The sequence below is a fragment of the Corvus cornix genome, unplaced genomic scaffold (assembly GCF_000738735.6).
Source record: "Corvus cornix cornix isolate S_Up_H32 unplaced genomic scaffold, ASM73873v5 scaffold8, whole genome shotgun sequence".
Taxonomy (NCBI): domain Eukaryota; kingdom Metazoa; phylum Chordata; class Aves; order Passeriformes; family Corvidae; genus Corvus; species Corvus cornix.
Genome location: NW_024108693.1, coordinates 12,502 through 29,466, shown reverse-complemented (window position 1 = coordinate 29,466; position 16,965 = coordinate 12,502). Strand labels below are relative to the sequence as shown.

The window sequence follows — 16,965 nt, the reverse complement described above, 5'->3', positions numbered from 1 at the left end:
CCCCCTGCGGGATCCGCGCATCCCCCCAGACCCCTCCCCAAAACTCGGGGGGTCCCGAATGTCCTGGGGGGGTCGGGTCTCTCTTTGTGTCTCCCCCACCCCCCACGCGAGGCTCTCCACGCCCCCCACCCCAAATTCCCCCCGGGGGCATCCCCCGTGTCCGCAGGGTCCCCGGTGTGGGGGTGCTCCTGGGGAGGGGGCTCTCCGGGAAGGGCGGGGGGGCACGGGGGGGGGGGTCCGTGGTTGTTGTGCCGCTCCCTACCCCCCCGCCCCCCCGCGGTAACCGGATCGCCCCTGAAGGTCGCGACATTCGCGGCGACATTCGCGGCGACCTCACGGGTGAGTGACGGCCGCAGGGGGTGGGGGGGCGCGACCCCCGCCACCGGCTCCGGTTTCATGGCGGGGGGGGGGGGGACGGACGGACACGGCGAAACCCGACCCCGGTGAGGCAGGGGACAGGGGGGGACGCGAGACACGAAATGAGGGGGGGCCCAACGGGGTCCCGCTCCTTTATTCATACACAAAAAAAGCGCGGGGAAGGAGGGGTCGGGGGGGGGGCTCTACAAGGGGGCGATTTTTGGGGGGGGGGGCCCAGAACGAAGAGGGGGTAACGCGGGAGAGGGGGACCCCGAGATGGAAGGGGGGCTCAGGTTTTTGGTCGCTGCAACCCCCCCCTTGCAGACCCCCCCCCACTAACCGAGCATTCCCCCCCCCCTCACTGCCCCCTGCGCCCCCCCCCCCCCCCCCTCAATTCAGGGCCGCCTCCGATTTGGGGATTTTGGGGAAGGGGAGGGGTAAACCAGTTCACGAGGTGGTCCCGGGGGTTTGGGGGGGTCCCATGGGCAAGGGGGGCACCCCAAAATCAATCAGTTCATGGAGGGGGGAGCGCCCCATCATGGAACAGCCCATGGCGGATGGTGGGGGGGGGCCTCCCTACGATGGAACAGCCCAGGTGGGGCGGGGGGGGCTCCCCACAATGGATCGGTCTGGGGGGGGGGGGCTCCCTATGATCTTTTTGGGGAGGGGGGTTCCCCCACAATCCATTAGTCCTTGAGGGGGGCTCCCCGCTGTGTTTTGGGGAGGGGTCTCCCCACGATGGATCAGTCCTTGACAGGGGGGGGAACCCCATGGTGTTTTGAGGGGGGGGGGGGGGGGAACCCCTGATGGATTGTTTCTTTTTGGGGGGGGGGTCCCCGCAGCGGCAGTGTCCGAGGCTCAGTTCTGGGGGGGCGGCCGGGGGGGCGCAGGGGGCATGCCGAAGGGGGGCAGGGCGGGCACCCCCATGCCCATCATGGTGACGAAATTAGAAGGGTCCATGGGGGGCGGCGGGGGGGGGGGGGCGCGTACATCAGGCCCCCGGAGCCAGGCGGCGGCGGGGGGGCGGGGGGCCCGGGGGGCAGCGGGGGCTGTACCCCGGGGGCAAAGGCACCATGGAGGGGCTGCCGGGGAGCGGGGGGGCCCCCGAAGAAGCCGCCCCCCCCCCGCCGCACCCCCCCCCGCCTGCTGCTGCCAGGGCGGGAGGGAGGCGCTGCCAGCGCTCGTGGTGGTCGTCGTATCTGTGGGGGGGGGGGGAAACAAAGGGTTAATTAGCACTGGGGTTAATTAGAGCAAGGGGGGCAACACATCTTAAAGGATCCCCAAGGAGGAGATCGGCCCAGCCCAGTTGGAGCACGGGGTAATTAAAGGTGGGGGTTAATTAAGGGTAGAGGTTAATATGGAGGGGGGTGGGTTAATTGGGGGGGGCAGTAAAGGGGACAAAGACCCCTCCCAGCCCCCACCATGCAAGGAATCCCCAAAAGGAACAAGACCCACCCACCCACCCCCCCCATGGCCCAGCCCCTGCAGGAGTGGGTTCATTTGGGGTTTGGGTTAATTAGTAGGGTGTTAATTAGAGGAAAATTCTCCTTTTGGGGGGGGGAGGGAACACCCCCCCCCTTTCCCAGGCATCACAGGGAATGCACAAATCTCCCCACCAAGTTTATGGGAAATGACCCAAACCCAGGGGGGAAAAAAAAAAACCCAAAACCAACCCAAAATCCCTTTTTACCACCCCCACCCCAAAAAATCCCCCGGGGGGCCCCCCCAGACTCACTTTGCTGCCAGGGCAAGGGTGCTGCTGCTGCTGGGGGGCGGCGGCGGCTGCTGCTGCCAGGGAGGGAGGGGCCGGAGGGGGGGGGCGGCTGCCCACCGGGCGGGGGGGTGGCGGGGCAGCATACCCAGCGGCGGCGGCATCATACCTGGGTGGGGGGAAGGCAAAAATTTGGGGGGGTCAGGGTGGTTTGGGGGTGCCAGGACAGCCAGTGGTAGGGGTATGGTATTGGGGAGGGGGAGATTGGGGGGTTTAGGGGGGTCTGGGGGTGTCAGGACACCCAGAAATAGAGGTATTATATTGGGGAGGGGGGAATTGGGGGGGTCAGGGAGGTGTGGGGAGGGGGTTTAGGGGTTTTTTTTTGGGGATGGGGGGGGGGGTCTCACCTTTTCCCTGGTGCAGGCGATAGACCCCAGAGCCCACCGGCGCATTTCCCAGGTACTGATCTTGAGGGAATGAGAGACCGTGGCCTTAGGGATGGGGGGGACCCCTCCCCACCCCCCAAAAAACACAGCCCCCACCCCCAAAAACACAGCCTCAAAAAATCCCCTTCCCTCCCCAAAAAATCTCCCCAGGTTCACATCCTGGGAAAATGCTGTTAAACTCCCTCTTTTAGCCCCAAAATCCTCACCACCCCCAAACCCTGCCCCCACAAATCCACAGCCCCCTCCCACCACCACCCCAAAACCTTTCCAGGTTGATGTTAAAGATGAACAAAAGCGGCCAAACCTCCCCTTTTCCACCCCTAAAACCTCCCCAAATTTCCCACCAAACTTTCCCAGCCCTGCGGTGGGAGGGGACACTGGGAGTGTCAACCCCCTCCCCCTTCCCACCCCAAAAAAACCCTTTTCTCCCCCCTTTTTAACCCCAAACCACCCCCCCCCACCCCCCAAATCCCCCTCCCCAGCCAGGATCGTCCGTACCCATGTGGTGGGGGCCGGGGTGCCCCGGGGGGTGCGGCCCCCCCCCCATGGCGGGGTGATGGGGCTGCATCCACGGGGGGGGCCCGTTGGGGGTGTGCTGCAGGGGGTGTCCCCCGTGCCCCCCCCCCATGCCAGCCATGGGGTGGGGGAAGCTGTGGGGTCCCCCCTGGCCCCCCCGGTCCCCCGTGCAGCCCGTGGTAGGGGCGGTTCTCCGAGGGCGCCGAGCTCATCCAGGGGGGGCGGCTCTGGGGGGGGAGGAGGGGCAAAAAAAGGGGGTTAGTGGGGTTTGGGGGGGGTCACAGGGATCGGGGGGGGTCACAGAGTTCAGAGTCTTTGTGGGGTTCTGAGGGGATGGAGCTCACCCAGGGGGAGCAGCGCTGTAGGAAAAAGGGGGGGTCAGGGGGCTCTGGGGGTTCAGGGGGGGCTGAAGGTCATTTTGGGGGATGCCAATCTGCAGGGAGAGGAGGTTGGGGAGGTCACAGAGGGTTTTGGGGGTCACTGCTCCCCCCATCTGACAGGCAGCTGGACAAAGGGGCTGGTTTTGGGGTGGGTGGGTGGGTTTGTGGGGTCAGGCAGCTCTGGGGGTGGGGGGGTTCACGGATAGATGTGTGGATTCTGGGGGTTCCCTGAGGTGTTCCATGGTGGGGAGGGGGTCACTCACCGGGGGGGGCTGTCCCCCTGCCTGGCTGGCGGCACGGTGGCTGCTGGACAAGGGGCTGTTGTTGTGGGCGGCGTTGGAGCTCACGGACACCGGGGCCTCGCCCAGCTCGGCCATGAGGGACAGGTACTCCTTGTCCATCCGCGCCTTGTCCTGCGCCGACTGAGGGTCCCCGGGCCTGGCAACAGGGGGGTGGTGGTGAGGCCTGGGGAAGGGAGGGGGCTGCACCCCCCCAAAATCCCCCCCTACCCCTCGTTTTGGGGATCCCTGTGCATCCCCAGGCAGAGCTGCGGGGGATTTTAGAGGGGCTTCGGGGGGTTTGAGGGCGTTTGGTGGGGTTTTGGGGAAATGTCAGGGAGGTTGGATCCCAGGGGGGTTTTGAGGGTTTGGTGGAATCCCAGGGAAGTTTGGGGAGGATTTGAGGGGGTCTGGGAAGGGTTTGGGGAGATCTCAGGGCTGATTTAGGCAATCTTGAGGTTTGGGAAGAGTCGAGAAGGTCTCAGGGACTTAAGGAGCGTTCGGAGGAAGTCAGGAGGGGATCTCAGGCAGAGAATCTTGAGGGGCTCTGGGAGGATCTCAGGAGGATCTGGTGGCTTTTTGGGGTGAATCCTGAAGAATCCCCTGAGGATCTGAGGGTGTATTTTGGGCGTCACCTGGCAAACTTGCAGTCGGAGGCGATGTGCCCGGCCCCACCGCACTTGGTGCACACCGTGGTGTTGGTGATGCTGCGGGTCTCGGTGCTCTGCCACGGCCTCAGGATCCTGCAGAGGGACGGGGGTGGTTATTTAGGGGTTTGGGGGGGGTTATTTTGAAATGAATCAGGGAAGTGGGACCCCTCTGACCGGTTGTCATCCTCCCGCAGGGTCCCGTTGAGCCGCGCCAGCTCCCGCAGCTGCATCTTGCGCAGGTCGTTCTGGTCCTCAGGGGTCTCGATGCCCTGCTTCAGGATGTTCCTGATCTGGTGGGGGGCACACGGGGTGTGAGACAGGGGGGGCTGCACCTCCAGGGCCCCCTTCCTGAGCTCCCTGGGGACACCCCCAAACCTGCTCCACGGCTTTCTTGACGTTCTCCATGGTGTTGGCGGTGACGAGGGCGTGCAGGGGTTCATCCTCGCCCGGCAGCATCTGCCCGTCCTTGCGGCCCACCTTGCCCTCCTTCACCGAGCCCTTGCCCCTGATCATGATCTTGGCATTGCACTCCTTCTCGATGTTCTTCAGCGTGTTCCCCCTGGGAATGGGGCACCGCAAGGGGGAGGTCACACAGGGATTGTTGGGGGACGCTCAGAGCCCCCTCTCACTTGTCCCCCTTCACCCAAGCCTTGCCCTGGGTCCTGATCCTGGTGCTGTGTCCCCAGTCTGTGCTCTGCTTGGGAATGTTGGGGGGTCCCACACCCGAACTGAGGGGGATGGATCCCACAGGTCCATCAGGGCGACCACACTGGGGGGAGTGGGGACCTGGCTCGTCAGGAGTGACATTAAACAGCCCTGTGGTAATTGGGGGGCTGGGGACAACCCAGGCAGTGGGGGGGGGGGAAGGGTCACCCACTGGATTGGGGGGGACACCCACCCCAGGGCCCAGCAGCACCTCAGCGTTTTCAGGAACTCCCCACATTCCTGGGCTGAAGCTGAGGGGATTTCCCCCCTCCCACCCCCCAGGATTTTGGGGTGCCCACCTGGGCCCGATGAGGAGCCCCACGAAGTTGATCTCGGGGTACTCGTCCTGCGGGATCATCACCTTGTCGCTCACCCGCGTCGCCGGTGGCCTGGGGACCGACAAAAAGGGGAGGAGGGTGTGTGTCAAACCTTTAGGGGAGCCCCAAACTGGGCCGAATCAACCCCAAATCGGGGTCCCTCCTCACTTGTAGTCAGCTGGGGGCTTGAAGTCGGGGTTCAGGGCCACCATCTCAGTGATGAGGTTGTGCCTCTCCTCCTCCAGCTTCTTGCGCGTGCGGAACTCCCGCGTGTTCAGGCGCTTGCCCTCGCTGTTGTAGATGGGCTCCGGGGAGGGGGACCTGCTCCGGGGGGTGGGGGGGTCACTGGGAGGCCCCCAGACCCCTCGGGGGAGGAGGCTGTGCCCCAGAACCCCCTCCCCAACCCTGCCAGCCCCCGGGTGTGGGGGGGTCTTCCCTCCCCTCGCTGTTGGCGATGGGGAGGGGGATGTGGAGGGGTGGGGAGGGGTCACCCGGGGTCAGGACCCCGCTTGGGGAGGGGCGTTGCACCCCCCCCACCAAACACCCCCTCCCCAAACCACCACAACCCTCCTCTCATCGCCCACCCTGTGCCACTGCCCCCCCACCCACCCCCAGGAGGGGATAATTGGGGGGGGGGAAGCATTAATTAGTGCCCAATTAAGGCCAGCAGAGCACAGCCCTCCCCCTCCCCAAACCAGCGGCCCCTCTTTGCCCATTTCTCTGCGGTTTGGCCTTTGCTGGGTCAGGGTTTGGCCCCTTTGTCCCCGGTTTTGTTGTTTCTCCCTGGCTTTGCCCCGTTCCTGCTCCTTTTCTCCCTGCTTGTGCCCAGTTCTCCCCCGGTTTTGCCCAATTTCCCGGTTTCTAGGAGGAAAAGGTCCCTGTCTGGGGGGGCCGCGTGGCTTTGGCAGCCCCGGAGGGAAGAGTCAAGGTCGCTTGAGCTGAGCCGTGTCGGGGTGAGAAAATCAGATTATGATTAAAAATCAGAATTATCAGTGAGGAAGGAAAAAAAAAAAAAAAAAAAAAAAAAAAAGAGTCAGAATCGCTCGGGTTTGGTTAAATCGGCCCTTGGCTCCCCTCCCCCCCCAAAATAGCGAATTTTGGCAGCGGCTGCAAGAAGGGAAGAGATTAAGGCGGATCCTCCAAAAACAGCCGGCGCGGGCGACAGTCGAACCTGCCCCCGGTTTGGGGGGAAAAAGCGACTTTTCGGGGTTGGCAGCAGCCGGGTCCTCGGTGGAACTGCGACGTCACTGTCCCCGCTCGTGATTAATCGTTAATTCATTAATTAATTCCCCCCCCAACCAGCGCTAACGACGCCGCAGCGGGGGAGCGGCCTCGGCCCGGGGCGCTGCAGGAGCAAGGCTGGGTTAGCGCGGGGGGCCTGCGCCCCCCCCAAACCTGGGAGACCCCCAAAACCTGGGGCTGGGGAGGGGGGTGGGGTGACCCCCAAACCTTGGGGGGCCGGAGGGTGTCCCCCTGCCCCGGTCCTGGGACTCGGGAGGGCCCCCCCGGCCACCACGGGGTGAGGGACCCCCACACAAGGTGAGGGACCCCCGAGAGGTGAGGGATCCCTGAGGACACAGGGACCCCCCCGGGGTTGGGGACCCCTGGAAGGCGAGGGACCCCCATAGAGCTGGGGACCCCTCCAAGGTTGGGGACCCCCCCTGAGAGCAGGGGTCCCCCAGGGGTGAGGGTCCCGTGGGTTGGAGGGACCCCAGTCCTGCCCTGCGACAGAAAAATGGGGCTAAAACAGGTGGAAAAGGTGAAGAGAGGAGTGAGGGAAGGGGGAATTTGGCCCTTTGCAGGGGCAATGGCAGCTGTGCCCCCCCCCCCCCAGAGCCGAATTGGGGTGAAAGGGGGGAGGGAAGAGAGGAAAAAGGGGGCGCTTTGGGGCCGGGGCCTCGTTAAGCCCCCAGAGCTCATTAAGCCGCCGCCGTGGGTCGTTAATCCGCAGGTAACGAAGCCCAGGCTGGGCTCAGCGAGGTGCAGAGAGCAGCACCCTCAAAGCAGGGGGGGGGCCCTGCATTATTTGGAGGGGGGGGGACAGTCCAGAGCAGCACCCCCAAATCTCGAGTTGGGGAGGGGAAATGGGGGTCCCGAGCTGTCCTGGGGGGTGGGGCGCACCCAGGGGTCTCCCGTGCGCTGCTTGCGGCTCACGGGGGGCCCGGGGGGGGTCACTGGGGGGTGCCCAGGTCTCGGGGGGCCCGGGGGGGTGCCCGGGGGGGCAGGGGGGGAGGTCCCGACCTGTCCTCGGGGTTAGGGGGGATGCCCAGGTCTCCCGTGCGCAGTTTGCGGGTCAGGTCTTCGATCTGCAGTTGCACTGGAAGGAACCCGGTCCCGGAGAGGTGAGAGAGACACAGTTACAAAACACCCACATTTTGCCCCAAAACCAAAGAAAAAAAACAAAAAAAACCAAAAAAAACCAAAAAAACCAAACCATTCCTCCCCCAAAAATCCTCCTGCCTCAGCCTGGCTTGGCCGGGTTTAAACTCCTTTCTTTTTTTTTTCCTACCTACACCGGCTCCATGGCACCAAAAACAGGCATTACTGCCCTAAAACCAAATGGTTACGGTGAGAGAAACCAGGTGTTGTTACCTAAAATTGACATTATTAGCAGAAAAATACACCTTCTTAGCATTGACAGCAAGTTGTTACCCCAAAAAACACACTGTTACCCCAAAAAACACATTGTTACCAAAAAAAGCAGGTTATCACAACAGAAAAAAATCACATTGTTATCAAAAAAATCACAGGATTACCCAAAAAAAGCACATTATTACCAAACCTCCTGGCATTCTTATGGAAAAACTAGAGATTGTTATCATAAGACCAGACATTATTACCTAAAACAGAAGATTATCAGTCACAAAAAAAGACATTATTTCCTAAAATACCACACTGTCACCTAAAATGCGAGATTATTACTACAAAAGGTAAAAGTTATTACCTAAAACAACCACAGTTTTATCTAAAAGAACCACACTTTTACCTAAAACGAGAGATTATTCCTAAAAAAATAGACATTGCCTAAAATAACCACGTTATTACCCAAAACACATGACTATTACTAAAAAAAGCAACTGTTATTACCTAGAACAAGAGACGTAATTAAACACTGTCATTATTGCCTAAAACACCTGATTATTACCAAAAATAAAGGTTATCAGCACATTGTTACTTTAAAACAACACAATAGCACCTAAAAATACATTACTGCCAAAAACCAGAACGTTAACCAAGAGATTGTTGCATTAAAATGACACATTTTTACCTAAACCTGCACATTATTGCCCAAAATTGCAAGTTTTGGATTCAATCCACTCCCCCAAGTCCCTGGCGGGGTTCTGACCCTGAATCCCAGGGGGGTTCTAACCCCAAATCCTGGTGGGATTCTGACCCCAAACCCTGGCGGGGGGTGGTTCTGATCCCAAACCCGGGGGGGTTTCTGACCCCAAACCCCCCAGATTTAGTCCCAAATTTGGGGGTGTTACTGATGTGAGTGTGGGGGTTCTAACCCCAAATCCTGGAGCTTTAACCCCAGAATCCTGAGGGGGTTCTGACCCCAAAATCCCGTTTTCCTCCCATACCGTTACCGATGCGGGCGTGCTCCTCTACTCGGCACCTCAGCCCCAGGGGGGAGGAAATGTGACCCTAAACCCCGTGTTCTGACCCCAACGCCGGGGCCGGTGACCCCCAAACCCGCTGCTTTTCCCCCCAAACCGTTACCGATGTAGGCACGCTCCTGCTCGCGCGTCAGCCCGGGCGGGATCACGGTGGGCATCCCGGGGATCACCGTCTTCTGCTCCAGCGAGTCCTGGTTCCAGCGGCTGCGCTTCCGCTTCCGCGGGAAGTCTGGGGGGCAAAAACCACGGGATTTGGGCAAACCTGGCAGCACAGACCCCTCCTGAGGGGGGGGACATGGGGAGGGTGTTCGGGGGGGGAGTTCGGGGGGGTCCCCACAGTGGGGACATGGAGGGGGGGTCGCTGTCCCTGACAGGGGATCTAGGGGGGGGGGGGGTCCGAGGTTTTGGGGTGTCCGAGGGGACGCTCCGTTCTCCGGGGGAGGGTTTGGGGGTCCCGTTCCAAGGGCTCCCCCCGCCTCCCCAGGCTCCATCTTGGCCTCGCGTGTCCTGACACGTGTCCCGGCCGGCGGGGGGGGGGGGGGAGGGGGGTGTGGAGACGGCGGGACCCCCCCGCGCCGGGGGGATCAGAGCCCAGAGAGCCCCCAAATCGGGGGGGTTACAACCCGGGCACCTGCAAGTCGGGGGATTACAGCGCAGGGATCCTCCAAACTAGAGCGGCTCAAGTGCGGAAATGGCCGGAGTGAGGGGGTTCTAATCCCGGGACGCCCATCAGGCCGTCTCCACGACTCCCCCGGGCTGCGCTTCTTCCCGGGGGTCCCGGAAAAAGCCCCCACCCCCCGATCCTCGCCTCCGCGCCCCGAACCGCCCGCCCCAGGCCGTACCTGCCCTCCGGGGCTTGTGCGCGGCGCCCGCCCGTCCCCCCGCATCTCCCGGCCCGGCACCCGCGCCCTCCTCGGGCCGCGGCTGCTGCGGGGCCCCCGCGGGCTGGGGGGGGCGGCGGGGGCGGCCGGCGGGGCCCCCGCGGGGGCCGCGGGCGGGTCATGGCCGGGCGGCGGCGACGGGAAGCGGAACTGCCCGTAGGGAGCGGCGGGCGGCGGCTGAGGGGCCGCGGGGCCGCCCGGGGGCTGCGGGGCCGCGGGGCCGCCCGGGGCCTGCGCAGGCGGAGGTGGAGGCGGCGGCGGCTGCGCCGGTGGCTGCGGCTGCGGAGGTGGCGGAGGCGGCGGCGGAGGAGGCGGCGGAGGCGGCAGCGCCGCGAAGGGGAAGGCGGCGGCGGCCATGGGGGCGCGGGGGGCGGCGGGGCCGGGGAGCGGGGCCGGGCTGGGCCGCGCTCGCCCCGGTCGCCATAGAACGGCCCCCGCGCGGCCTTCGCGAACCTTCCACGCCGCCGCGCCGCCGCGCGCCGCGCTGATTGGCCGCGCCGCCTGTCGCTCAACGGTCCTACGCGTTACGATTGGCTGAAGGAGCTGCCCGTCCTTTCGGCGGCCGCGAGGATTGGCCAGCGCGCAGGAGCGGGGGGCGGAGGCCGTCGCTGAGGCGCTGGCGGCGGGGATTGGCCGGCGGGGGCGTCGCTCAGGCAGAGCGCGGGGGAGGGGGGGCGCGAGCGGCGAGCGGCGATTGGGTGGCGCGGCGGAGGGCGGGAGGCCGCCGCGGGGGCTCCGCCGCCCATTGGCTGCACCACGGCCCACGCCCCGCGCCCCCGGACAGGGATGGCGGGAGACCCCGTGCCGGGCGAGAGTGACGACTGCACTAGACTTTGGCTGGGCGCAGCTGATTGGCTGCTTCAGCTGTCGCTCAGAGAAGGCGCGCGCTGATTGGTGGAAGCGGGAGCGGAGGGCGGGTGGGATCGCGGCCCGCCAAAAACCTCTCGCGAAAGTATCGCGGGAGTTCGGCCGGGACGCCCCCCCCCCCCCCGCGGCGCGGAGGATCATGGGAGCCGCCCCCTCACAGGGTCCGTTCCCCCCCCCACCCCCAAATCACAAACAGAACGAGGCGCTCGGTAAAACCAGCGACACTTTATTATTAATTATTTAATCTCCTCCCCTTCACCCGGTGTCTTGGACCCCCCCCTCCCCGGATCCCCCCAATCCGGGACCCCCCAGAGTCCGCGTGTGGGGTCCCAAAGGCCTCGTGGTGGGCACCCCAACACTAGGCTGCGTCCGAGCCTCCCCAAAATCCTCTGCCCGAGCCCCCCCACACTTCTCCCCAAAACCCCCCTCTAAAGCCCCTGAGGCCACCTGCACCCCAAAATTCCCGCCACCCCCAAAATCTTCCATCCCCAGCCCATTGTACCCCCGACCTTGTTCCACCCTAAATCCCTCCTCTTCCATTCTGGGGGGCTCAGAACCTCTGGGGGGGGCTCGGGGTCTCGGGAGGGACAGGGGCTGTGCTGCCCACCCCCCCCACAACCCCAAATCCTCCACCCCAAGAGCCCCCAAAATCGCTAAGAGGGGCTCCCAGTCCCAATTCCAGGGCTCTGAACCCCTCTCAGAGATTTTGGGGGCTCTTGAGGAGGGGCAGAAGACGGGAGATGGGTTTGGGGGTGTCCCCCTGGCATTTCGGGGGGTTCCCAGTCCTTTTTGGGGTCCCTCCAGGAAGGACGGGGGGTGATGCTGGGGGTGGGTGTTGGGGGCAGACAGGCGGGGTGGCTTCGATGCTGGCACAGGGGGACCCTGGAGACCCCAAAGAGGACACAGGAAACTCCAGGGCATACTCAGGACCCCCCACACCTGCAGATTTTGGGGTTCCCTACGACCCCTTTTTGGGTTCTCCACACATGCGCCAGCAGTCCCAGGTGGGCTGGGGTCTGGGGAAGGATTTTGGGGTTTTTGGGGATCCCTACGACCCTTTTCAGGGTCTCCTGAGGAAAGGCAGGGGGGGCCACTGGGTCTCCCGTTATTTTTGGGCTCCCTAAAAGCTTTGGAGCAGCCCCAGAGGACTCTTCCCGCGGTCTGTTGACAACGGGAACGGTGTGGCTGCAGCTAGGGCAGGTCTGGGCTGGGATTTTGGGCTTTTTGGGGGATCCCTAGGAACCTTTGCGGGGTCTCTTGAGGAAGGGCAAGGGGTAGGCGCCGGGGGGGGCGCGGGGGCGGCGCGGCTGCACCTGGGACTGAGCCGTGAGCTGCAGTTTGATGGCGCTCGAGTTGACCTTGGCCGCCCGCAGCAGCTCCTTCATCCCCCGCATCTTCTGCGAGCGGAACCGCAGCACCGGCCCCGGGGGGGGCGCGGGCGGGGCCGGCCCGGGGGTCCCCGGGGCCGGGGGTGCCGTGGGAGGGGGCGGCGGGGTCTCCTCAGGGCGGGGGGCACGGGGAGGGGGACGGCGCTCCCCGGATTTTTTGGGGGTGGGCGGCTCCTCGGGTTTGGATTCGCGGCGGGGGCCGCGGCGGCGGCCGTCACGGGGGTCCTCGGGGCCCCCAAATCCGCCTCGGGGGGGGCAGGGTCCTCTGAGAGCAGGGTCACCTGCTGGCGCACCTGGGGGGGACGGGGGGGTCACCTGGGAACGCATGGGGGGGACGTCGGGGGGACACAGAGGGGCTCGAGGGTCACGACAGGAGGCAGGGAGGAACTTGGGAGCCCCCCCAGAGGTTTTTGGGGACCCCAAGGAGGATGTGGGGGAGCCTAGAGCACAGTCAGGACCCCCTAGATCCCCAGGGATGCCCCAAAGATGAGATGGGGGAACCCAGAGCCCACTCAGAACCCCCCAAATCCCCAGGGATGCCCCAAAGATGAGATGGGGGAACCCAGAGCCCACTCAGGACCCTCCAAGGAGGACACTGGGGACCCCAGAGCCACTTAGGATCCCCCAAATCCCCGGGGGATGCCCCAAAGTGGACACTGGGGACTCCAGAACCCACTCAAGACCCCTCAAACCCCTCCTGTGGACATCAAAGTGACCACGGAACCGGACGAGGAAGGTGGCCCAGCCGCCATGCAGGATGTGGGGGGAGCACCCCTGCCCCCAGGGCCCCCCCAAACCCCCAGGGCCCCCCAAAAGGCCTCACCTGGCCATCGAAGCGGCCAAGGGACTGCACGAGGAAGGTGGCCCAGCCCACGTGCAGGACAGGCGTGGGGCTCCCCTCCTCCCACCTGCAGATGCCATCGTAGAACCGCAGCAGGTGAGCGAAGCACTCGGGGTCCTGCAGGGCTGGGAGACCCCCGGGGGCCCCCTGCGGACCCCCCGAGTCAGAGGGGGACCCCCAAAGGTGGGGGGGGAACCCCACAAATGGGGGCAAGGGGGGGGACAGGGGCACCACCAGCCCACCACACTGGGAGCTGGGGGGTGTCTGCCAGCGGGGACCCCCAAATTCAGACCCCTCCAGATGTGGGACTCCCCCGCTAGCACCCCAAAATACCCCCCTACACACAGGTAGGACCCACCCCGTATGTCCTGGGGACATCCCTCCCCACCCCACACATCCCCTCCCCTCCAAACACAGCAGGAAAACCCACCCTGGGCAGGAACCCCCTCTCCCACCCAGCGACCCCCCCAAATCTGGGGGTCCCCAAGTCCAGGCCCCACCTCAGCCCCCGGGGGGGGCTCGGCCGCCGCCTCCTTGAGCAGGTTGGGGATGACATCGTTGGCCACGTCAAAGAACTCCTTGTAGATCTCCTCGTCCTCCCGGCAGTAATTGTAGCTGGGGGGGGGCAGGGGGGCCTTGGGGGGCTGCCCCATGGGTTGGGGGGGGCACACGGGGCTTGGGGGGCTGCCCCATGGGTTTGGGGGGCACACGGGACTTAGGGCGCTTCCCACAAAGGAGGGGTGACCCCAAGAACTCGACTCTGGGTCGGCACAGGCCACCCACAGCCGTAGGGGGGACATGGACTCCCCGCCCCAAAGTGGGGGCTGGTGACCCCCCAAAATCCAGAGCAACCCCCAGCAGCCCCACAGGAGGGAGGGAACTCCCCCCAGCCCAGCCGCAGGGGGTGGAGTGGGACCCCACAGGTACCTCCTAGGACCCCCCCCAGGACCCCCAAATGCCCCCCCAGAGCCCCCCACTCACTCCTGGATGACGGTGGCCGTGTCAGCCCAGGCCTCCAGGGCCTCCTTGACGTTCTTGTTGCGGCAGTGGAAGCCAGCCAGGTACAGGTAGGGGTAGATGTGCTCGTTGTTGTAGTAGGTGCGGGCCGAGTGGATGCCCTGGGGGCGGCAGGGAGGGCTCAGGACACACCTGGGCACACCTGGGCACGCCTCGGAGTCCCCAAAACACCCCCCGCCACGGTCACCTGGTGGTACAGGGTGAGGGGGTCGGGTCTGCCGGGGGTGGGCTCCAGCTCCTCCAGGTCAGCCAGGTTCCCCAGCGCCATGGGGTACCTGTGGGGCAGGTGGGGGGCGGCCCCACGGCGGGTTGGGGGGGGCCCCAGGGCAGCTTGAGGGGCAGCCCCGTGGCGGGTTGGGGGTCCCTCTCACCTGTCCAGGTGCCCCATGTCGTAGAGCAGCCACAGCAGGCGCTGCGAGGGAGAAGAGGGAGAGATTTGGGGGTGCCCCTCAGCTGCCCCACACCTGCCCCAGCCCTGCCCCAGCCCCGCCCCACACCTGCTGCAGCTGCAGCAGCTCCAGGCTGTCGGTGTGGCCGTCGATGGACGGGTTGATGGCGCACACCATAAACGCCACCTCCATGTGCCGCGTGCAGCGCAGGTACGACCCCTTCAGGTACAGCCAGCTCTGGGGGATGGGGGGGACAGGTGACACAGGTGACATCTCCACCTGTGCCCCATCCCCACACTGACAATGCTGTCTGTCCCAGGGCTTCCCCCTGGAACCCCCATGGCCCCCTTCCATCCTTGTCCCCATGGGGACCCCCTGCCCTCGTACCCCTGTGCCCCCATTCCCCCCATCCTCTCAGCCCCGCTCCATCTCCCCACCATCCCCACGAACCCCCCACCCCCTGTGTCCCCCCGTACCCTCTCGGCCACCCCGGCCTGCACGGGCTGTCCCCTCCTGTCCTCGTTGCCCTTCCCGTGCCAGGTGACCTCGGCGGTCTGGGATCCCCCGGCCCCGAAGGCCACCCAGGCGTGGTCCCTCGCTCAGGGCCAGGTGGCACGTCCGGCAGCCCCAGCACCTGGCAGGCCCCGACCACGGCGAAAGCCACCCCCCGAGCTGTCCAGCTTTCGTACCTGGGAGGACACGGCGGGGCTCAGGGGGACACACAGCCCCCCCAAACCCCCCCATCACCCCCAAGCTGTCCCTCAGGGAGGGGACACAGGCGTGAGGGACCCCCCAGCAGTGACACAGCTGAAGAAGGACACAATGTCCACCCGGCCCTTGAAGCAGGAGCAGCTCAGGCTGCTCCAGGTGGGACCCCAGCCCAACCAACCCCCTCCCATGACCCCCCCCAGGACCCCTCCTCACCCGTGATGAAGCTGAAGAGGGACTGGATGTGAGCCCGGTCCTTGAAGTAGGAGCGGCTGAGGCTGTTCCAGATGACATCGGACACTTTCCGGACGAGGTCCCGGGAGGAGCAGCCGTCGGGCCGGGGGTACAGGGACAGGTCCACGGCCCCCCGGATCTGCGCCGTGAAGCGGGCGTAGAGCGCGGCCACGATGGACAGCTCGGCCACCGGGAAGTACAGCCGGGTCTGGGGGTCCGGCCCGGGCCGAGACTCGAATGTGAGCCCGGGAACGTTGGTGGGGAGGACGCGGTTGACGGCCAGGAAATGCTCCACGAAGCCCAGGACCAGCGAGAGCAGCACCAGGTCAGGCTCAGGCTGGCGCAGCTCGGCCTCGAAGAGCCGCACCACAGCGGCCACGGAGCGGAGAGGGAACAGCGCCTTCTGCCAGGGCTTCAGCCCCATGGTGGGGCCTGGGGGGGAACGAGGGGTCACGGGGGGGAAAAATGGGGATTCGGGGCGGGGTGTGGAATAGAGGGGTCAGAGGGGAAATGGGGATTCGGGGGGTGGAATAGAGGGGTCGGGGGGAAATGGGGATTCGGGGCGGGGTGGAATAGAGGGGTCGGAGCGGAAATGGGGGGGGCTTGAGGGGAGTTATTGGGGGGGACTCGGGGGCTCCGATGGAGGGCACAGAGGGGAGCAGGAGCAGCGCCTTCTGCCAGGATTCAAGCCCCATGGTGGGGGAATGGGTGGGGGGTCCCAGGGGAAAACGGGGGGGGGGTTACGGGGGGGGGTCCCCAAGGCACCACAGCCGGGACAAAGCAAGGGGGGGGCAACAGCAGCGGCTGGCGGGGGCCCGAGCCCGTGGGAGGGACTGAGGGGGGCACAAGGGCAGGGGCGTGTGTGGGCCTGGGGGGCTCACAGGGGCAGAAGAGGGGGGTCAGGCCTGGGGGCTGTGAGGGGGACTGGGGGAAGCGTCGCGGACGGACCCGCCCCTTCGCGCAACCCCAGAGCAGCGGAAACGCTCGGGACCACCGAGACCCTCCCCCAAGGCCCCGCCGTCCCGGTGCCCACCCAGGACCGCTGAGACCTCCCCAAGCCGGGTCCTGACACCTCCAAAACCCTCCCGGTTCCGGGACCCCCGAGCCCCCCCCGCCCCTCACCGCGGCGCCGGCGCGGGCAGCGCGGGCACGACGGGAGTGGGCGGGGCCTGCGCGCGCCGGCCGCGATTGGACGAGTGCTGAGGGTGTGGTCTTGGTGGGCGTGGTCTTGGTGGGCGTGTCGAGTGGGCGTGGTTTGTGGGGTGGGCGTGGTGGGCGTGGCCTCGACTTCCTCCCGAATCGCCCCAATTTCACCCCCAATCCCCCGGTTTCACCCCCAAATCCCCCGGTTTCACCCCCAAATGCCCCCAAATCCACCCCAAATCCCCCCGATTTCAGCCCCAAATTCCCCCCGATTTCACCCCAAATCCCCCAAATCTCCCGATTTCACCCCCAAATCCCCCGGTTTCACCCCCAAATGCCCCGGTTCACCCCAAATCCCCCGATTTCAGCCCCAAATGCCCCCGGTTCACCCCCAAATCCACCCCCAAATCCCCCGATTTCACCCCCAATCGCCCACACATCCCCTGAATCCTGCCCCAAGTGCCCCGAATTGCCACAATCCCCCCAAAAATCCCTCTCTGACCCCCAAGTGCCCCAA

The 16,965-nt window shown here is 65.3% G+C and overlaps 2 protein-coding genes across 2 annotated transcripts; both read right to left on the bottom strand.

The window, feature by feature from the left end:
* Positions 1-1,012: 1,012 nt before the first annotated feature.
* Positions 1,013-9,932, bottom strand: SF1 (splicing factor 1). The gene is given in 18 exon segments (XM_039572691.1): positions 1,013-1,340; positions 1,343-1,411; positions 1,414-1,495; positions 1,498-1,556; positions 2,093-2,115; positions 2,117-2,237; positions 2,476-2,535; positions 3,013-3,179; positions 3,181-3,257; positions 3,674-3,848; positions 4,324-4,431; positions 4,513-4,628; positions 4,714-4,897; positions 5,343-5,432; positions 5,529-5,681; positions 7,602-7,677; positions 9,084-9,209; positions 9,823-9,932. Coding segments are annotated over 17 exon segments (1,740 nt in total). The 5' UTR covers positions 9,139-9,209; positions 9,823-9,932; the 3' UTR covers positions 1,013-1,215.
* Positions 9,933-11,008: 1,076 nt separating this feature from the next.
* Positions 11,009-15,807, bottom strand: MEN1 (menin 1). The gene is given in 12 exon segments (XM_039572694.1): positions 11,009-12,355; positions 12,358-12,409; positions 12,940-13,104; positions 13,458-13,572; positions 13,939-14,075; positions 14,162-14,249; positions 14,346-14,386; positions 14,472-14,600; positions 14,840-14,956; positions 14,958-14,975; positions 14,977-15,043; positions 15,278-15,807. Coding segments are annotated over 12 exon segments (1,773 nt in total). The 5' UTR covers positions 15,730-15,807; the 3' UTR covers positions 11,009-11,963.
* Between the last annotated feature and the right edge of the window lie 1,158 nt (positions 15,808-16,965).